The following is a 23,460-nucleotide window of genomic DNA, read 5'->3' on the forward strand; positions in this document are numbered from 1 at the left end:
AATAGATACTTATGGTCCCATTAAACAGACTAAACAAATAAAGCTGAATACACATTAAAAGATATTGGGTGTGACACTCAAACAGTTATAATGGTGTCTATTCCGTCGAACAAAACCCTCTAAACCCAACGACCTATGTGTAAAGTACGATTCAAACTTCAATGCGTCTGCGTGAAGTTAGCTTTGCGATCTTGCGCATGGTACACTCGAGAACTAAATCACTTAACGGGCGGCGGTAGGTTCCACCTCAGCTTAAGCAAGCTTAAACAAAGTGACTTCTCGAGTCGACTGTACAAACAAACAAGACACGTATAGCGAGAGAGAGACGTGCGCTGTTACCCTCCCCGCTACCTCGGGCGACCTCGGACACCCAAAATGTGTGTTCTGCGCAACGTCGTGCGCAAACTTCAGGGGCGCATTTACGTTTGAACGTCATTCTGAACAAAAAACATATTCCATGAAGCTGTCAAAATTACTATGACACTGGACATTTATTAGAGAGCCAACGAGAGATTGCGTTTTTGAAGTTTCGTTGTCAGATATCAAAGTAGTATGTGCGAGAGGGCACACAGTATTATGCACGAATGTATATTCCAAGCCGGATTGCGGACCTTTCACAAAAAACGTGCCGAACGAGAAGTCAAACTGGAAGCGCGGTGTCCCACTCGCACAGTTGCTAAATAGGGTAACCATATTTGCATAAAATATGATTTATACAACTATAACTGACTGGGACGAAATATTATACTACATAATATCGATGTTTCCTTGTGGACCTAAGGCCGGCCATACACGGACTGCTCGAGCGGTTAGCCAGTGATCAACATACACAGACCGCTCTTGCAGTCAGAGTCAACAGCTTGAAGCTGCCATCAAGCAGTTAGCTTAACTGCTCGATGGCAGCTTCAAGCTTCAAGCAATTTCAATGCGGGCGGGAAGCGTGCGCGACGTGGAATGAGGAGCGCGGGCGGAGGTAACTGCGCGAGAGCGGCCGACAGCTCGAGCAGTCAGTGTATGCCTGGTGACTGCTTGACCGCCCAACTGCCCGAAGCATTGCAACTGCTTGAGCGGTTCGTGTACGTACGTAGAAGTCTGTATTTCAATACGCAGTCGCAGCTTGAAGCAGTCCATCCTGACTGCTTCAAGCTGTCCGTGTATGGCGGGTCTAAATCTTCAATGAATTATTTCGGATAGGATTATTCTTTCAGTGATATCCTTAAGTACTAAATCCGTCTTTAGTATACATTCGTGGTATTATGTAATATTTGTATGTAACTGATAGATGTCAAAAACGCAATCTTTCGATGACTCTATCTCTATAATAGTTGTAATCAAAAACGAGTGGCAACCATGTTGCAACCCGCAATTTTTTTTATTCGGAATGACTCGTCTAGTGCGTATAATATACATAGAAGACGTTCGCTTTGACAATTTTCTTTTTAGATACCTTGTGTAGGTATATTATTATGCCAGTCAATAGAAATTAGTATAGTACAAAAATATTTAGAAAAAGCTACCTTTTAAACACTACTATAAGATATTTCTTTTGACCATAATCGCGATGGGATTAATCGTAGTAATTTGGCATCAAATTTAATACTATACAAATAGTTTGACTACATAAAACATCCGAAAATTAATATAATCTATGGATAAATTGTTGAAAAATATTTTTTTGTGTACCAACTTCTTATCATAAGGACGTGTACACGGTGGTACAAAACACATTTATGTTCATTTGGAAATCTCCAACGTATGTAAAAACTTACAACTTTGCTGTGTAGGGTCTTACATGCACCGCAAGAAAAAAAACCGGCCAAGAGCGAGTCAGACTCGCGCACCGAGGGTTTCGTACGACAGTCATATTTTTTCGACATTTTGCACGATAAATCAAAAACTATTATGCATAAAAATAAATAAAAATCTGTTTTAGAATGTACAGGTAAAGCCCTTTCATATGATACCCCTTTTAGTATAAATATCTCACTTAATTGCAAATACTAATTATTTGTTCATATAACACATTTTAATTATTTTTGTGATGTAACCACAAATTCGTGATTTTCGGATTTATTCCTTTACATGAGCTATAAGACCTACCTACTTACCAAATTTCATGATTCTAGGTCAACAGGAAGTACCTTATAGGTTTTTTTGACAGAGACGACGGACAGACAGACAGACAACAAAGTGATCTGTATTTTTAACAGTTGAACTTTTTCAAGTGAACAAATCTTACTCATATTTAGTTAAAACGAGACAGATTTATGTGAGATATATCTGTCTCGTTTTAACTCAATCTTAAGTAACGATTAAGCGACTCTGAGTGCGGCTGTGAGTCTCTTTAAGCTATTATAGTCTTAATATTATTTTATTATATTTCAAGTACCTATTAGTAGGTAAACATTATATTAGGTACAATAATTGTTATAACTCCAGATACTTATGCTCTCTAAACGGACTCTGACTGACTAACTGAACTGACTCATAGAGATATAAGTGCTTCCCTGTCCACTGTTCTTTCTTTTTCTATTTATTGTTACAACTTTCTGGTACAAATAAAAATAATGAGGATGTGCCGTGGTGATGTGAACCAGCCCTTACGTGACACCTAATGTACATCGACCTTAAGAAGAGGATAGCGGATTTGTAGAGCATTGTCTCTGTCGTTGAGACCGACAAAACGTCATATAGGTATGAGTGACAGAGACAGCGCTCTACAAAGCCGAAATGTGATTCTAAAGGCCAATTATTAGTTTCTGCCGCGTACTGTAGTAGCTGTGGTACGCTAGTGGTTAGGATTAGTCCGCCTTCTAATCGGAGGTCGGGGGTTCGATCCCGGGCACGCACCTCTAACTTTTCGGAGTTATGTGCGTTTTTAAGTAATTAAAATATCACTTGCTTTAACCGTGAAGGAAAACATCGTGAGGAAACCTGCATGCCTGAGAGTTCTCCATAATGTTCTCAAAGGTGTGTGAAGTCTGCCAATCCGCACTTAGCCAGCGTGGTAGTCTATGGCCAAAACCCTTCTCACTCTGAGAGGAGACCCGTGCTCTGTAGTGAGCCGGCGATGGGTTGATCATGATGATGATGAATATTTAGTGATTATCTACACATACTGATAATGTGTGCAATTAGGTTGAACTTGAGCAGTGGAGCGCGCTTGAAAACAGCCAGATATAGCATTTATCGATATTTGATCACTGATTTTGATATTTTCTGATAAGCACATGTTGGCAAATTACTTCTGATAAAAAAAAGATAATAAATATTTTACTCGAACATAATATAATTATTAATTATAAACTTATATACCACTAGGCATGCCCGCTACGTCCGCGTGGATTTAGATTTTCTTAAAATCCCGTGGCTGGGAACTCTTTGATTTTCTGGGATAAAACGTAGCCTATGTCACTCTGCAGGTCTTTAACTATTCTCAGTCGCATCCGATATCCGGGATCCTGAGACGTCTTATACTTGACGCGGACGGCACCGCTGGGTTTTTTAGTGGGTATGCTGATGGCGGTTAAACAAACCGCGAGTGAGTCCCACATACCCGCCCTTGTGCGGCATGCCTAATAGCATTTTTACCAGCGGAAAAAAAAAAAAAAAAAAAAAAAAAAAGGTCTTTAACTATACCCATGCAATAAATCACATCGATCCGTTGCGACGTTGCTACGTGGTTGAAGGACAAGCCAACAAACAAACACAGTTTCGCGTTTATGTCATGAGTAGGGATATATACAGATAAAATTATGTGGTTTTGTTATCATCGTCACAGTATTGGATCTTCATCGTATGGTGAACAAACGATGCATTATCATCATCATAATCGCTGGCTCACCACCACCACCGCCCTAAGGGTCTCCTCTCAGGGCTTGTACACAAAACGAATTGATTCGCATCCCGCATTCCTGCGATCCCCTTATCGAAGAAGGGAGACGCCTTGCCGCACGAAATTGCATCGCAGCAATTCGTGTCGCAACTTTCTGCGTTGCGAATTCGCATCGCGTCGCATTTTGTGTTTTGTGTAGTCCCTCAGAATATAAAAATGGTTTGGTTATACGTCGCCACACTGGCCAAGTGCGGATTGGCAGACTTCACACACTTTTGAGAACATTAGGAGAATGCCGGGTATGCAGGTTCCCTCGCGTTTTCCTTCACCTTTACAGCAATTGATATTTAATTGCTTAAAAAAATGTGAGCATTACTATTAAACGATATCTTAGCAGATATAAAAAACAATATCATAACATGCTTCATGGTTCATAGGCTGGCATGGTATGGATAATGCGGAGGGAAGAAAGCCATGTCACTAGAAGAATGTTAAGTATGCATGTGGAAAGAAAAAAGAGGAGAGGACGACCAAAGAAAAGGTGGATGGATTGCGTGAAAGAGGATATGCGAGAAAAAGGAGTGGATAGTACGTTGACGAATGATAGAAGTGAGTGGAAGAAGAAGACATGTGCCGACTCCACGTAGCGTGGGATAAGGTGAGGAAGAAGAAGAAGGTTCAGTAGCCGACAAGAAATATTGTACATCGACCTTTAGAAAGAGAGCGGTTTCGTAGAGCGTTATCTTTGTCGTTGAGACCGACAAAACGTCACAATAGGTACGAATGCCGCAATCTCATTCTAAAGGTCGATGTACAATATTTCTTGCCGGCTACTATAGGTAGGTATAAGGTACGGTTGTATTATCAAGATCTTGAAAGGTCGCAGCGCAATATACAAAATTATGCATGAAAGATTTCGCGTTTGATAACAATACAGTCTCTGACGAGGCAAATGCGTGACGGGACGCGATCGTGGCTTCAAGATATTTATTTGGCTATCCTTGAACTATGTGCCTACTAGCCTTGACGCCAGTTGTATGAAAGTTCACTAGCCTTCGTGAATTGCAAGAACTGTACCTATAAATGTGCAACGTTGGGTGGCGACTAGCGTGTTGGCACGTAGGGTGCCGCAAATGGGTATCTTCCAAGCATTCTCGTAGATATTAGTTCCTAGGACGTATCTACAAAATTTCATTGAGTTTGATTGACTAGTATTCAAATGAGGGCCAAACTACGTGGTGACGGGGACACTCCTCTTAAAACGATTGTGATTTTCTTTTAGCTTAATATTACGTCTTAACTAGTTGTAAATGTGGTTTAGCGTTCAACATTTTGACAGATCAGGGCGTATTTGACTTTGCTTGGAGTTACAACGAGACAGATTTATGTCAACGTATATTGGTAGGCTTTGGGATTTAAAATAATGCAGAAGTCATTGCTTTCTTAGCGAGCTGTTTGGCTCTGCTTCAAAACAAAACGCGTTACTGACATTGCTAACATCAAAATTGAGACCAGTCGTCTTCTTGTTTTCTATCCACCAAGTCCTAGAACTCGAAACGTTGGCTTTCAACTAATAAAGTCTAAATAAACATTATTACTGGCACATCAGAAGTGGGATCGTTGTGGTACATGACCAGTCTATGCAGAGCTGTAGCGACTATAAAATAGTCTCTCGTTGCCAGGCGCAGCACCCAATAGCCTGCCTCTAGCTTTTACTGTCTACATCAGAAGTGGGATCAGTATGTCTTTCACGTAATACTCGAACTTTGAACATTTGCTTCAAAACATTATACAATAGTGTCGTTGCTAACATCAAAAGTGAGATCAGTCGTCTTCTTGTGTCCTATCACCAAGCCCTAGAACTCGTAAATACAACATTGTCAGTGGCACATCAGAAGTGGGATCGTTGTGGTTCATGTCCAGTCTATGTAGAGCTATAGCGGCTATACAAGTCTCACGTTGCCGGACACAGTACTCGGTGACCGGCCCCTAGCTGTCAAACTTGGGAGCGGTATGCTGGTATATCCTATCACCCAGTCTTAGAAGTCGAACGTTGGTTTATTAATCATCTAATAAAGTCTAAACCAAGAGCTCTATAAATTATCACTGGCACATCAGAAATGGGATCGCTTGACCAGTCCATGTAGTGCCGTAGCAGCTATACAAAAGTCTCTCGTTGCCGGGCGCAGCACCCGATGGCCAACCCCTAGCTGTCACTGGCGCTGTCCGCGTCGGACGAGGGGGCAGTGTGCTAGCTGGAGGAACTGCTCGTGGAGAGTGTGTCGCGGCCTAATTCCGCAGCCATTATCGCTATAGTGAGCTCCTTCCGCGCCTTTTGCACCACCCACACCATGAGCGTTACGCCGATGAGTATCTGGAAATTGAAAAACAGATACACGTCAGTTAACAACCGAGATTTTCTCTGCATCTTTTGAGTTCTTCCCGCGGGAACTCAAGGTATATATCCAGATAAACGTGTGGAAATCCCTACAAGAGACCTATGTCCAGCAGTAGACGTCTATCGGTTGATAATGATGATGTCGAAAAGTGTTCTCAGACAAAGATTTGAAAATATCGGTGGTGTAAGAGTAATCTATACTCACAATCACGAGGCCGGGTTATAATTGGACTTGGATTCGTCCTCAGCACCGGGCATCGGGCGATCGCCCTCTCTTATCAGTCGAACGTGTCTATTATAATGATTTTCTATTGTTTACCTTGGAGCTTTGATATTTATAGATTTTAATACATTTTTGTGATGGCTCCGGGATCCAAAGGTAAAACTTTGGTTTAAAGTTAACAAACCTTGACTTGTACAATCCTTTACTTTTATTGACGGTCAAAGTTAAACGGTAAATGTAACGTAATATTAACCGACTGTCATGCAACTGAACATTAGTAAATTTGGTCTACTCATTACATCACACATTATTTCTGTTTAGTTTATTTTTCGGGACAGGTCGACATCGCAATCGGGGTAGGGACGCCCCGCACACCCACACAGCCGGTGTGCGCTAACCCTCTGCGGGCGAGCGCGGGTGACGTGTGGGTGTGCGGGGCGTCCCCCGCCTACTACCCCGATTGCTATCTAGACCTGTCGCGGACTATAGGTATCTCGCTATTTTTTCAAATTCAAATTCAAATTCAAATTTCTTTATTGCGAATATGGGTAAACAGTGCAGATATTACAAAACAAAAAGGTACAGCCAAATTCTGCCTATTAGCATGCAATATGTTATGACTTATGATATACCGAACAACATTAACATTTTTTTTTTAAATATATTATCTGTACTTTAAAGTCTTTAAAGTATTTTATCTTGAAATATGTCTACCTACTGATCGACGACGATTATATCTTACGATAAGACCTTGATTGGTATAAGTACTAGAGGCACACGAGTACTAGAGGCTTGTAAAATGTAGGTAATGTACATTTTATTGTTTGTACGTTCTAGGTACCTATTTATATTTGTAAACCTAATAAATCGTTAAACTAGATTATTATAGATAAGATTATTATAAGGCAGTTATTCGTAAGGTATTAGGTTATATCTACCCGTATCCATCAATTTTTAGAGTTCCGTAATAAATTAGAAGTATCATCCAGTTCGTCTGTCTGTGTCACACTCACAGCCATTTTTAAAACCAAGTGCGAGTCAGACTCGCGCGCCGACGGTTCCGTAATTCGGGTTTTTTTTTTCAACATTTTGCACAATAGATCTAAACTATATAATGCTTAAAAATAAATAAAAATCTGTTTTAGAATATGCACGTCGAATTTGGAAGGGTATCGCATCGGACCGGCATCGATAGAGTTTATACTCGCGTACCTATCCTACCTACCTACCTACTAGAAGTACCTATTCTATGATTGAACTAACGGCCTTTCCAATTTTATTAAGCTTCCTGGCATTGAAGAGAGGCTTGGAATAATTGAATCAAGGTTGACGCGTGTACAGGGATTTCTCATCCGGATATACGCGGGTTATATATATAGAAGAAATCAATACAATATCATGTCCTTTGCATGATTGTTCACTGAATACATTCTGCGAGGAGACCCGTCACCCATCCTCAGCAATGGGCTGGTGATAGTTGTAATGATGAAGGTACTTAATAAATAAAATCTTTTTATTCAAAGTAACTATGGCTCAATTTGTTAGTAAACAGACTCACTTAATAAAAAAAATGTACACAAAAAATAAAAACCGACTTCGATACACAAACACTAAATATTGAAAAATAATTTAATTTATTACCGAATATACTATGTATACAAGAGTTAATATAGTTCCATAATAATATTTTTTGGGGTCGGTGCCAATGAGGTGCCATTGTGGAGTCTCATAAAAATATGAAGTCTAGACGATTCGCGCAGCTAAAGCTAATTGGCACCGGCACCAAAAAGTATTATTATGGAACCATGTTAACTCTATTAGTGTTTGTGTATCGAAGTCGGTTTTTATTTTTTTTGTAAAAAAAATTTATTTCACAATTTTTAGTGGTCCCATGGAATTATGCTATGACTGGTTAAAAATCTACTGTTTACTAAGCTATTACACTGATCGCGAGCAATTTACTCTTATCCGTTGAGGAGTTCCAGTATCTATCTTCGAAGATGTTCATCAGATCTTCACCAAAATTAAATGGGGCCAACTTTGAAGAATACCCTTTCAAACAAAAAAAGAATTTTCAAAATCGGTCCAGGCGTCTTCGAGTAATCGGGGAACATACATAAAAATAAAAAAAAAGATTCCGACGAATTGAGAACCTCCTCCTTTTTTTGAAGTCGGTTAAAAAGTAATGTTAGTAACTACTATTATAATTGTGGCAAAAAGACAGGTTTTTTTTTAAATTTACAAATGTAGCCTCACCAACACTTGAACAAAGTGTTCAAGCATTGGTGAGTCCATCTTGCTCGCAAACATGTTCAGGGTGCGGTTGGTACTTGAGCGCAGCCTTGTTAGCAGTGATGATGACTTCTTCCGCATTACTGCAAAGAAGTCATCAGTCCGTTCATCTGCGAACATTCCTGACGCTGAACAGATCCGCGGCAAGCCCAACAGCATCCTGAACCCATTATTATACTGCACCCTTAAGGTATCTATGGCCTTTTTCGAATAGTTGACCCAAAGGCTACCCGAGTAGAAGTTTTGGCAGTATGCCTTAAGAGCGTTATTTTTTTAATGTTAAGGAAGAAAAAGTTATAAGAATAAACATTTGCTATTCACACACTCGTACACTGACTGACTCAATAACGTCGTCAATTTGTAAATTGAAATGTCAATTGGCAACCGGACCTAACAAGCTCCTGCGGGTACTGAAGGTTGATTTTAGAAATACAGGAGAAAAAAACGAATCACTATAGTTTAGAAGTGCTGTACCCTGTAGTGATGTACTGTGTGTGTCATCAGGTTGAGGAGTTGGCACTTGGGAGTCCAAGCATGTGATGTCGTTGCTTGGTATCTACAACATTAATTCACTATGAACACTTTCTGAATCTTGATGAATTAGGCGGGCAGTAGGTAACCCTGCAGCAACATGATTAAGGAGTTCGATGCAGAAATTTTTATAGGACCACCACGGAAGCTTCCTGTGATTAAAAAAAAAAAATTGCAAATCGGTCCAGAAACCTCGAAAAATCAGTGTACTTACATTAAAAAAAAATTGTTGCTTGACAGACCGACAGACAGACAGGCAACGAAGTGATCCCATAAGGGGTCCGTTTTTCCTTTTAAGGTACGGAACCCTAAAAATCAAAGGGTTTTCTGTCAAGAAATTCTAAGTAGGTAGTAACGCTAAGCCGATTTGATAATTGGTATAAGTTGTTTCGTTTGCACGTAAATAACGTTATCTAACTTACACAAGAAATACGCAAACAGCAAACCTAATTACCATAAGCATAGAATAAATTACAGTTTTGTACACGCTTTTATATTCGCACTAGCTGATGCACGCGACTTCGTCCGCGTGGATTTAGATTTTCAAAAATCCCATGGGAACTCTTTGAATTTCAGGGATAAAAAGTGACCTATATCCGTCCCCGGGATGCAAGTTAATTCTGTACCAAATTTTATCAAAATTAGTTAAACGGATGGGCCGTGAAAAGCTAGCAGACAGGCCGACTTTCGCATGTCAAAAGTTAAAAGTCAAATCATTTGTTCAAATTGGGTACCAATTCACTTTCTGATGGTCACTTGCTGAATTTGCAATACAATGATGTAGTGTATAATAATAATATGGATGAATTTCAATATTATAGCGATCGAGCGCAGTCATCGGAAACTATCGCTAAAACATGACGGACGACATCAGACGAGTGGCAGGGAGCCGCTGGATTCAGGCGGCGCAAGACCGTGGCGCGTGGAAGTCTCCACAAGAGACCTATGACCAACAGTGGACGTCTATCGGTTGATGATGATGATGATTGTATGCAGAAAATCGACAAAACGCGACGCGCATCGATGTAGTCGCAAAATCGCCAGTCGCTAATGCTAAAGGCACTGTGTCTGCTATGACCCTGACCTCGGCCCGAGTATAAAGGGTTGTTATAAAGGGTTGTTATAGCTGGAAATAGCACGACACTTAAACGTCTTTTCATGGAGAAACCGGAGATGTTTTGTTTTTAATTTTAAACATCTAACTTGGAATTTTTTTTACAAAAAAAAGTGGCTCTATTTTAAGAAAAAATCACTAACTATGAAAAGTTGGAAAAACTAAAGTGGTGTTTTACTGAGAGACAGAATCGTGACAGGGAAATACGTAGATTTGTCTTTTTAATCCCATGGGAACTCTTTGATATTCCGGGATAGAAAGTAGCCGATATCTGTCTCCGGGATCATCATCATGATCAACCCATCACCGGCTCACTACAGAGCACGGGTCTCCTCTCAGAGAGAAGGGTTTTGGCCATAGTCTACCACGCTGGCCATATGCGGATTGGTAGACTTAACACACCTTTGAGAACATTATGGAGAACTCTCAAGGATGCAAGTTTCCTCACGATGTTTCCTTCACCGTTAAAGTAAGTGATATTTTAATTACTTAAAAGGCACATAATTCCGAAAAGTTAGAGGTGCGTGCCCGGGATCGAACCCCCGACCTCCGATTAGAAGGCGGACGTCCTAACCACTAGGCTATCACAGCTTTTTTAGCGTCTCCGGGATGCAAGCCATATAATAAATCTTTATTTTTCCTCAAAATCAATTAAATGAATGGGCCTTGAAAAGGTAACAAGAACAACCTTTTCACGGTTTTCTTGTGACAGATAGACAGACACATTTTTAGGGTTCAGTACCTTAAAAGGAAAAACGGAACCCTTATAGGATCACTTTGTTGTCTGTCTGTCTGTCTGTCTGTCTGTCTGTCAAGAAACCTACAGGGTACTTCCCGTTGACCTAGAATCATGAAATTTGGCAGGTAGGTAGATCTTATAGCTGACATTTGGGGAAAAATCTGAGAACTGTGAATTTAGGGTTGCATCACACACAAAAAATTAAATTGTGGTCATAAACTAATAATTAGTATTTTCAATTTTCAAAGTAAGATAACTATATCAAGTGGGGTATCATATGAAAGGGCTTCACTTGTACATTCTAAAACAGATTTTTATTTATTTTTAGGTATAATAGTTTTGATTTATCATGCAAAATGTCGATAAAATACGATTGTAATAATATGGAACCCTCAGTGCGCGAGTCTGACTCGCACTTGGCCGGTTTTGCATTTATAATAGGTATTACAATGGATAACTTAGTCACTGACAGAATCGTGAACCGTGGTATCTACAGATCAAGGCAAAGCAAACGCCAGATTTAAGGTTTCTTTCGGGAGTAAGAACAAGAAGAAAGTTTTACCTGGAAAGCGAACACGATGTATCCAGTGACGTGCGACTCGTGCAGCACGTCGTGCATGGACCGCAGCGTGGAGCCCAGGTACACGTTGATGACCTGCGCCGGCAACAGGCCCAGCAACGTGGCCAGGTGGTACCCGCAGCCTCGGACATCGCTTACCTGCAACAACCAATTGGGTATTTTACTACTTTTGAATTTGATAAATATTATTACTTCCTGAAATTTCAAAAGACCATTTGTGACATGATTATCTGGTGCTGCAAATGTTCATGGGCGGCGGTAATCACTTAACATCAGGTGACCCGCCTGCTCGCTTGCTCGCTATATCTATTAAAAAAAAAAAAAAAAAATTATTACGAGTTCTTAAGAGAGTCGACTCTGGCAACAACTAAGCTAGCTAACTAAGGGTTAGTTTGACTGAGTTTTGGGCTTTAGTAGTTTGGTTTAAGGCATTTTGGCAGTGTCTGGCATCATAAGTTCTTGTGGCATCCAGTCCTGCATTCAGGACTATTTTCCAAAGTTCTTTTTTCATGTTGATTTGACTTTTACTTCTTGTTGCTATTATGAAAAATAATCTTAGTTTAAAAGAATGATTATAAACTAGATGATGCCCGCGACTTCATCCGCGTGGATTTAGGTTTTTAAAAATTCCGTGGGAACTCTTTGATTTTCCGGGATCAAAGTAGCCTATGTCCTTCCCCGGGATGCAATCTATCTCTGTGCCAAATTTCAACAAAATCGGTTGAACGGATGAGCCGTGAAAAGCTAGCAGACAGACAGACACACTTTCGCATTTATAATATTAAGTATGGACTAGGATGAAAATAATGACGTACGCTGAAAAAAATATTAAAGTCCAACAAAGATTTACAAAGTTACAGGCATTTTAATTTTGGAGTGGGAGGGTCTTCTATCCCTTTCTCGCAAAACGAAAATTTGTATGAAACCGCACGAAGCTACTATGGCATTAGTAGGTGTGACGTCAAACTGCTGTATCGCTATCTCTGTCTAATCAGAAATATTTAAATGCTTATACCTAACTTTTTTGTTATTTGATCGATTTAAGGCAGCTCAGTTCGGTGCTTTCTTCATACAAACGTAGGAGGGAAAATACAACAATATTCGATATTGTACGCACAAAACTAAGAATTATATCGATTTATCTCGTCATTATCTAGGTTCAATGATATCTAAAACATTGAAAAAAATATTGATTTAAAAGTTACGAGCCTCAAAAGATTCCTATTTTAACACTAAATTTATGTCAACTTTGGGCGTAAATAAATAAGATTAGGAATAGGAAAATTCTAAAAAAAATTATCATTAGACATAGTTTATTTATTCATTAGTTGAAATAACTTTACTTTGCAAACCTAAATTCAGTAGTTTTTTCTCAAAAATACTTTTCCCAAACTACTGTTCAACCCTTTTCAAGCGCTAGATTTCGGCTAAAATCATCATGCTTCTCACCCCAAAACATTAGACACCGCGCGGGTGGCGGAGGGAAGGGCCAGCCCAGCGGCGCGCGGCTGCGCGTGTAATATTGTGGTTTCTATGACGACAACTGTTGTTATGTTTTCAAAAACAAAAGTCGTAATGATTTTATAAAATTAATTTTTATTCAGTGGCTATGCAAATGTGTAGAAGATTGAGCAGAGCAGAGTCAATAAGTCCTTCAAATACTTATTGCATTTTGTACATTGACCTCTGGAATTTGAAATTTGGACACCAATTTTATTCATTGGTTTATTGACCTGACTTTGTTGTTGAGGTCCTAGTAGGGATATCTACTCGTGTGGTCCTAGTACAATAGGTAAGTAACTTTGTTTAGTTATTTATTTTATCTAATTTTAAAAAACCGGCCAAGTGCGAGTTGCTCGCGCACCAAGGGTTCCGTACTCAGGTATTTTTTTGACATTTTGCTCCATAAATCAAAAACTATTATGCATAAAAATAAATAAAAATGTGTTTTAGAATACACACAATACAGTAAAGCCCTTTCATATAATACCCCACTTGGTATACTTATTATACATTGAAAATTGAAAATACTAATTATTTTTTATTATACACTTTTTATTAACACACTTTTTTTTTTGTAAGTTGTAATCACAAATCTATGGTTTTCGGATTTATTCCTTTACTTGTGCTCTAAGACCTACGTACCTACTAAATTTCATGATTCTGGGTCAACGGGAAGTATCCTATAGGTTTGTGTGACAGATACGACACAGACGGAGAGACGGACAGACAGACAGACAACGAAGTGATCCTAAGGGTCCCTTTTTTCCTTATAAAGTACGGAACCCTAAAAAGGTACCTGTATATGTATAATAATATAGGTAGGTAGGTACCTACCTGGTGGTATTTCTTTGTATTTTTAGGGTTCCGTACCTCAGAAGGAAAAAACGGAACCCTGTCTGTCTGTCTGTCGGTCCGTCTGTCCGTCCGTCCGTCTGTCCGTCCGTCCGTCCGTCCGTCCGTCCGTCCGTACGTCCGTCAGTCCGTCCGTCCGTCCATGCGTCTGTCGGTCCGTCCATCGGTCCGTCTGCCCGTCCGTCTGTCCGTCTGTTCGTCTGTCGGTCTGTCCGTCTGTCTGTCTGTCCGTCTATCTGTCTGTCTGTCTGTCTGTCCGTCTTACAAATAAAGTACGCAACGCTTCGTACAAATAGTACTTTTTTATTTATTTACTAGCTGACGCCCGCGACTTCGTCCGCGTGGATGTAGGTTTTCAAAAGCCCGTGGGAACTCTTTTATTTTCTGGGATAAAAGAAGGCAGGTCATGCCTGTCGTAGAGGTGATGGCCGTTGGAGCCGGAAAGTTCTTGAGTGGAGACCGCGTAGGTATAAGTAAGCGTAGTGTGGGACGCCTTCCAGCACGATGGACCGACGATATACAGAGGCTGGCGGGAAGTGGCTAGGTGAGGAAGGCTGAGGACCGGGTGTGGTGGCGCTCTTTAGGGAAAGCCTATGTCCAACAGTGGACGACCGCAGGCTGATGATAATGGAAAAAATCACGTTGATCCGTTGCACCCCTCACACGTCCCTATCCGCCTTCTCCACTCCTGTCACGCTGGCGAATAAGTTTGGAATAGAATAGGATTTCGATGGAGTGCGTGGATTTTTGTGAACGGAGTTCAACCATGTAGTCGTGGTTTGGTACAATAGTAAATGGTACAATATTAATTCACCAACAACAGTTCCTAAAACCCATAGAATAGGAGTGCAGTACCCTGCAGCATCAGTATTGAAGAGTTGGAACTTAAAGTTCAATAATGGTATATATGTTTGGCATCTACAATATTATCTCACAATCAACAGTGGCTTAGGAGTGCAATACCCTGCATCATCAGGGTTGAAGAGTTGGGATATCGAGTTGAATTATGAAGTCGTTGCTTGGTACCTAAACCAGAGATAGTTTATTCTAAGCGTACCTTTAATATCAATTCAACATCAACTATTCCTAAAACAGCTGATTGAAATCCAAAAGTACAAAAGCTACCCGTGATTATTATGATGATGGTTGAGAAGTTGGCACTTGAAGTTTTAACATGTATGGTTTCTAACAAAAAAGAATGAATGAAATCGGACTACGCGTTAATGAATTACAGCTCAGTATACATTTTAACTTTCAACCCCTCTCCTAAGGGAACCATGCTGAATTTCGGGATAAAAAGTATCCTATATCCTATATCCTCATAGTATGACGTCAAATCGTACCAAGTTTCATTGGAATCCATTCAGTAGTTTCAGCGTGATGCGCGGCCGTGATACAGACAGACAGACAGACAGACAGACAGACAAAAATGAAAAAAATTCCAGTTTTGGGTTCAGTATCGATTATAGAGTGCCCTCGAAAAAAAAATTTCAAAATATCTTCAATGTACAGAATTTCACCTGTTACAGTTTTATTATAAGTAATAAAATAATAATAATAATATTGATTCAGATACAAGTTAGCCCTTGACTGCAATCTCACCTGGTGGTAGGTGACGATACAGTCTTGCTTACGACTATTTCGGATCGGAAATTCTTGGATTCAGGTTAAATGCAGTGCAAAAAGAGAGATCATTAGGATTCCGTACCTCAAAAGGAAAAAGGAACCCTTATAGGATCAGTTTGTTGTCTGTCCGTCTTACAAATAAAGTACGCAACGCTTCGTACAAATAGTACTTTTTTATTTATTTATTCAGATACAAGTTAGCCCTTGACTACAATCTCACCTGGTGGTAAGTGACGATACAGTCTTGCTTACGGCTATTTCGGATCGGGAATTCTTGGATTCAGATTAAATGCAGTGCAAAAAGAGAGATCATTAGGATTCCGTACCTCAAAAGGAAAAGGGAACCCTTATAGGATCAGTTTGTTGTCTGTCTGTCTGTCTATCTGTCAGTCTGTCAGTGTGTCTGTCAAGAAGCCTGTAGGGTACTTCCCACTGACCTAGAATGATAAAATTTGGCAGGTAGGTAATAACAGTTATAACACACGTAAGGGGAAAAATCTGAAACAATGAATTTGTGGTTACATCACGAAAAATAAATAAAAATGTGTTCATTAACGAATAGTTAGTATTTTCAACTTTCAAGTAAGATTAGTAAACCAAGTGTGATATCATATAAAAGGACCTTACTTGTACATCAAAAACCGATTTTATTTATTTTTATCCATACTAATATTATAAATGCGAAAGTGTATCTGTCTATCTGTCCGTCTGTCTGTCTGCTAGCTTTTCACAGCTCATCCATTTAACCAATTTTGATGAAATTTGGTACAAAAATAGCTTGCATCCCGGGGAAGGACATAGGCTACTTTTATGATAAATAAGATTTAGTGGATACCGCTATTTTTCTGGAAATAACGTTAGATGCGAAACTTCAATGGGGCTCTCATATAAATAACTTATCGAACAGACAGTTCTGCTGCATATGCGGTAAAAAAGATTCGCCAGTTGACAGACATAGAAACGGCGAGACTAGTATATTTTAGTTACTTTCACAGCATTATGTCATATGGCATATTATTAGAAAAGAAAAAGAAAGAAAAGAAAAAACGTTTATTTTTTAAAGCTGTACCACACATTACCAGTTACCAACTGGTTAGGTTATCCCAGCGCCTCTTATACTTGAGTAATAAAGTCAAAAAACCTCAAGTAGAAGAAGCGCCGGAATAAAGTATGTCATGTGTGGCACAACCCAAAAAAAAAGGTCCCTACTCAGCATAAATGCATATTGTCTTGCACAAGTACAAAAACATACAGCGCTGGTTTTCAGTAGAAACCCTGATTCAGATGGCACCACGGAATTATTATGGGGTAATGCTGCTGATATAAATTCTATTTTTGTGCTGCAGAAAAGGGCTGTTCGAGCCATATATAGTATGGGACCACGAGAGTCGCTGAGAACTAAATTTAGAGAAGTTAAAATTATGACAGTGCATAATCAATATATTTTTGAAAATTTATTGTACGTATATAAAAACATAAATAAATTAACAAAAAAAGTGACTGTCATAAGTTCAAAGTGACTGTCATAAGTTCAAAGTTTTCATAAAACGTAAACTAATTAAAAAATCCTATTACATTGTAAAGGATTATTTAAATGATAAGCAAGCTTGGGAATGAGTTGGTCGGCTTTGTGATAGTTCTAATAAGTTTAATTTATGATTTTGTAAAGTGGTGATAATAAAAAGAATACCCGGCTGAGTTAGCTGTGGGCTCTTCTCAGTCTTGGGCACGTTTGGAACCCTCGTAGCGTTTGCGAAATAATTATCACCACTATATTTTACAAATCCAACAACTGACAATCGAAAAGAGTAATTTATTACCTATTTTGAACAAATCATTTGACTTTGACTTTTGATCCCGGAAAATCAAAGTTCCCACGGGATTTTTAAAAAACCTAAATCCACGCGGACGAAGTTGCGGGCATCATCTAGTGCATAATAAATAGTTTTTGATTTATCATGCAAAATGTCAAAAAATACTATTTACCTATTTATTTATTTTTATTTTTCACTAGCTGCCCCGGCGAACTTCGTACCGCCTAACAGTCGATTCTTTTTCAGGAATTTTTTAAAAATTTTCTCTCCGTAAGAACCATATTCGTACTTCAAGGAATATTATAAAAAAAGAATTAGCGAAATCGGTTCAGCTGTTCTCGAGATTTGCGATCAGCAACACATTTAGCGATTCATTTTTATATGTACCGAAATTCTAGTTACATAGTAGTAATAAATTAAGTTACATTGTAAATGCTTATCTCTAAACAGAGATTTAGAGATAAACATTTTACTATTGTAGTACGGAAACCTCGGGGCGCGAGTTTGACTCGTACTTGGCCGGTCGGTCTGTCGGTCGGTCGGTCGATTTATTTTAGAATGCATCGTATCGACAGCTGGTGGTAGTAGTTTACATATATCCTACTAATATTATAAACTAGGTGAAGCTATGATAGCCTAGTGGTTAGGACGTCCGCCTTCTAAACGGAGGTCGGGGGGTTCGATCCCGGGCACGCACCTCTAACTTTTCGGAGTTATACGCGTTTTAATTAATTAAATATCACTTGCTTTAACGGTAAAGGAAAACATCGTGAGGAAACCTGCATGCCGAGTTCTCCATAATGTTCTCAAAGGTGTGTGAATTCTACCAATCCGCACATGGCCAGCGTGGTAGACTATGGCCAAAACCCTTCTCACTCTGAGAGGAGACCCCTGCTCTGTAGTGAGCCGGCGATGGGTTGATCATGATGATGATGAGGTGATGCCCGCGACTTCGTACGCGTGGAATTAGATTTTTAAAAATCCCGTGGAAACTCTTTGATTTTCCGGGATAAAAAGTAGCCTATGTCACTCTCCAGGTCAACCATACCCATGCAAAAAATCACTTCGATCCGTTGCTCTGTTGCGACGTGATTGAAGGACAAACCAACGAACCAACAAACAAACACACTTTCACATTTATAATAGGTGTAGTGATGTGTGTGTGTGGATGTTTGGATGTTTGTTACTCAATCACACAAAAACGGCTGAACGGTTTTGGATGAAATTGGGAATGGAGATAGATAAAAGTGTTAATTTAGGGTATACCCTAAATTAACACATAGGCTACTTTTTATCCCGGAAAATCAAAGAGTTCCCACGGGATTTTTAAAAACCTAATTCCACGCGGACGAAGTTGCGGGCATCAACTAGTAATAAAATATAATTTGGACTTATCCGAATTCCGAAAGTCAGGGTTGTCAAATCACACTTATATTATAAAGGCGAAATTTTGTATCTGCGTGTGTGTGTGTATAGGTTTGTTACCCTTTCACGCAAAAAGTACAAGACGGATTTGGCTGAAATTTGAAATAGTGATCGCTTTTGAAAGAGTTCTCGCGGGATTAAAAAACCACTATATCCTCGCGGACGAAGTCGCGTGTATCATCTAGTTACAAATATAAGTATGTAGGTCATATTGTGTGCTTAGACAATTTAATTATATACTTGAGTTTTCATGTAACAGAAACAAAAATGGATTGGCGGAAGAGGAAAAAGAAACGGTTTAGACTCGCAAAAGCAAATCCCTTGCAAAGAGGAGATCTATTAAAATTCATCAGAATCTTTCCAAACCATAATATTATCTTGTGATGATAATGCCATTACTTTTTCGGGGTTATTCCCGTGCGTCACACCCGACGTGAGTAACAATGTGACTCGACGGGAATTTTATTTGACTGAATATGTACTTTTCCGGGATGCTGAATTTGATAATGACATTTATTTTCAAATCCAAAATAGCAGACATGCACTTTTCACAAAAAATAGAAATGGGTGTCGTTTTCAGGGTTTCCAGGATGCTGGTTTTGATAATGACATTAATTTTTTAATCTAAGATGGCGGGCCAGCACTTTTTATAAAAAATAGACGCGAGTGTCGTTTTCAAGGTTCTCCAGGATGGTGAATTTGATGATGACATTTATTTATTTTTAATAAATACTTATATATTATACTTCTATTTTAGTGGATCACGGGATTTTCTTTGGCAAGGAAACGACAAAGCAAAAAATCGAATTGAATTAGATTATGATGCTATCACACCGTACCATTTAGAGCCAGCTTCTGAAAGTTTGACACTGTGTTTGTAAGTTGATATTATTTAGATACTAGCAATGCCCACGACTTCGTCCGCGTGGGCTACACAAAATTTCGAACCCCTATTTCACCCCCTCCAGAGTTGAATTTTCAAAAATCTCTTCTTAGTGGATGCCTGCGTCATAATAGCTATCTGCATGCCAAATTTCAGCACGATCCGTCCAGTAGTTTGAGCTGTGCGTTGATAGATCAGTCAGTCAGTCAGTCAGTCAGTCAGTCAGTCAGTCAGTCAGTCAGTCAGTCACCTTTTTCTTTTATATATTTAGATTAGGAATTAGGATTAGGATAATATAATTATTATGTTACTAGCTGCCCCGACGAACTTCGCACCGCCTACAGTCGATTCTTTTTCAGGACATTTTTTAAATTTTTCTCTCCATAAGAACCATCCCCGTACTTCAAGGAATATTACCAAAAAGAATTAGCGAAATCGGTGCAGCTGTTCTCGAGATTTGCGATCAGCAACACATTCAACGATTCATTTTTATATAATAATATAGAGATTTACTATTTGTTGTCAGATTTGTCAATGCTGAATTATGTTGTATTTTAGTGACTCAAGACATTCCTTTTAGAAGAAAACAAGGAAAATAAAATGAATGTGCCCAATATACGTACCACTGAAATCCAACATGATGCTGCAACATTCAATTCCGTACTAAATATTGAAAGGTCTACCCATACCATACTTGTAAGTTGTTATGCTATGTTTTTTGCATACATTCTATATAGATAATACTCACAATATATTTACGTTGATTGTATGTTTATTAATTCCAGAAATGAAATGGAGAGCTTCAATAGTTCTGCGTCGAATGATACATCTAATGTGACTGTTGAAACAGAAAATGATACATATTGTGTTTATGTGTGTAGTGGGCTTTTAGAGGGAAATTGAATTGTACCTACTTCCTACTTATAAAAATAAAATTTTCATTTTTGAGATCAAAGTGGAATTTATTTAGACTTTTTTATACACAAGTAGATGGTATATATAGTTTTTAGTCGCTACTAATAGATAAGTGTAGGCAACAAAATTTATTTTCACAGACAAACGAATGTGTAATCATGTGTTCCTAATAGGTAATCCGCCAGCACAGAGAATTCAACTCCTAGAGTACGCATATACAAGGATTTACATGAAAACAAAATCGTAAAATGTTGGCGGGGGACAGGGGAGAATGCTTTGTTGTGATTGGTGGACTGACTAATAAAAACAATGTGCGGAATGAGGGTACCGAACGGGCGTGGGCGATGATTCATTTAAAATTCCGTGGGATCACCACGATTTAGCAATGCAATTCCTTAGGTACAGCATCAGGGTCGAGAAGTGGGTCTTCGAGTTCAATGATAAAGTCTTTACTTGGTAGATATAGGTACCTACCTCTCAATATCAATTTATAACCGACAGTTTCAAAATCCCATAAGTTTTGGTGGTCATGTCCCCTGCAGCATCAGGATTGAGGAGTTGAAATCCACATTTTATATAGGACAATGTTGCAAAGTTTCTTTATCAATTAAAAAAAATACGCAAATCGGTTCAGAAATCTCGGAGATTTCTGTGTACATAGGTAGAAAAACACAACTCCTTTTTTAAAAGTCGGTTAAAAAGTATCCTTTGTTAATTCTCTACTTGTCTGTAAAAGTCCCGTCAAAATAGGTTCTGCCGTTCCGAAGATTAGCCCGTTCAAACTTCAAACAGACAGACAGACAGACAGTTTTTAAAAACATTTGATTCAGCTGTTATGGTACAGTTCAAATAACAATATTATGAGCTTGCGGTAGTTATTTCGAAATTACAGACAGACACTTCATAGAAGTATGGATTTCTATAATATAATATAAGTACGAGTTGTTTATACACGCTGAGGTAGTAGTTACCTAATAGGTATGTATGTAAGTGAGATTTTATAGTATTCATCAAAAGATAAGTAGGTAATCATTATCATTCAAAAAAAATTTAAAAATATCTATTTCAGTAGGTAAAACAATTTCACATAGTGCGTAGTAATTGGGACCATCCCAGTAAGTGTTTTAGTATTGCTACGAGTACTCGTGGCAGGCGACCCCGCTCTTCCATAAAATCTTATACAATAATAATTGAAATAAGTAGTTCCTTCATAAATCATATATTTACAAAAAATCATCGGTGACATCTGTCCAACTATCTGTGTGCCATCATCAATATATCCGGACGCTAGTGTGAGCGCATGCACTCGCTACACTGCTCATCACTGAGTCTATCTCTTTCTATCACAATGTTAGGTGAAATAGCATACAGGTTACCCACGTGGGCCGAGCAGTTCGGACGTGCATCCAGCGTCACCTTAATTAGTTTTTTTAGTTTACGTCATTATTTTTATCCTAGTTTATAATAAAGTAATAAAAACATTGGAGTCAAATACCCAATTCTATTTTTAAGTCTGATAGTCTATATTGAGCAAAGGCAATTCTTCAATAATTTATCCCGGTCTATTAATATTTGGGGCCAGTGTTTCATATGGAGCGAAGCGCGAGCCAACGGGATCGTATTACTAAAATACGTTTTTAGGGTTCCGTATCTCCAGATGTCATGATCATGTTAAATTACTAATATTCCCCTTTCCTCTCCAACTAAGCGTCAGGCTTGTGCTAGGAGTAGGTACGACAATAGTGCAACGGGCGGGGTTTGAACCGTCGACCTTTCGGTTTTCAGTCCACTCCTTTACCGGTTGAGCTATTGAGGCTTGACTTTACCCCAATGTTCTTCCGATGGCCTAAAATACTTTGTAAAGAGCGATTTGAGGCGAAGTAGCGCAACCAGCGCAACTCTATGCCGGTCGCAGGATGCCAAGGTTTATGGGTCGTTACTCAGCGAAGAAAGTAAGACTAGTCAAAACAAGTTTTTAGACTAGACCAGTTTTCTGAGACTCAATTACCTTAACTGGTTACTTGCTCTTTGCAAAAACTTTTAGCCTATCACTTAGTCAGTTTAAAATTAAATTATACATTAAACGTTGATTAAAAACCCGAAATTCTGAAAACCTGCTAAAAAGAACTACATATTATACATTAAATGCCCGAGGAAGCACTAATTATGGGCTTACTAATGGCTAAAGCATGTGATAGCCTTGTGGTTAGGACGTCCGCCTTCTAATCGGAGGTCGGGGGTTCGATCCCGGGCACGCACCTCTAACTTTTCGGAGTTTTATTTTTTTATTTTTTATTTTTGTTTATTTGAAAGTAATCAACAGCGTAAATACATAATTATTATTTAAATTTAAATCTAGGTATAACAGAATGCCAAAAGAGATTACTTAAAATTATAATTTAAACTATTTTAACAGAATAGATTTAGAATAAATGTAGGTATATACAATAATAAAATTACAACAGTGTGTGTATGCTTGTGTGTGTGTGTGTGTATGCGTGTGTGAGTGTGTGCTTGTGTGTGTGCGTGTGTATGTGTGTGTGTGTGTAAGTGGGAGTGTGTGATTGCATGCATATCTAGATGTTGGCTACTTTTTTTTTACGATGATAGTTTCTTAATTCCTTTTTAAATTTATTGTTTGATACGTAAAATAAGTCAAACGCAGCGAACTGATTGTTATAAGTACGTACCAAGCGTGGAATTATAGAATTTCGCGCATAATTTGAGTTA

General features: G+C 38.8%; 1 protein-coding gene and 1 long non-coding RNA gene across 2 annotated transcripts in view; one reads left to right on the forward strand and one right to left on the reverse strand.

The window, feature by feature from the left end:
* Positions 1–3,629: 3,629 nt before the first annotated feature.
* Positions 3,630–23,460, reverse strand: part of LOC117988375 (transmembrane protein 64) — a 34,329-nt gene continuing 14,498 nt past the window's right edge. Inside the window, exons 2-3 of the mRNA XM_034975507.2 lie at positions 11,695–11,850; positions 3,630–6,209 (exon numbers count right to left, since the gene is read on the reverse strand). Of these exons, the coding sequence (XP_034831398.1) occupies positions 6,087–6,209; positions 11,695–11,850 (279 nt within the window). The 3' untranslated portion in view covers positions 3,630–6,086. The remainder of the gene's footprint in view (positions 6,210–11,694; positions 11,851–23,460) is intronic.
* LOC138403239 (uncharacterized) lies at positions 17,331–21,954 on the forward strand. Its single transcript, XR_011237538.1, has 3 exons — positions 17,331–19,809; positions 20,374–20,511; positions 20,601–21,954. It is a non-coding gene; the product is annotated as an uncharacterized lncRNA (long non-coding RNA).

The sequence above is a fragment of the Maniola hyperantus genome, chromosome 14 (genome assembly GCF_902806685.2).
Source record: "Maniola hyperantus chromosome 14, iAphHyp1.2, whole genome shotgun sequence".
NCBI classification, from domain to species: domain Eukaryota; kingdom Metazoa; phylum Arthropoda; class Insecta; order Lepidoptera; family Nymphalidae; genus Maniola; species Maniola hyperantus.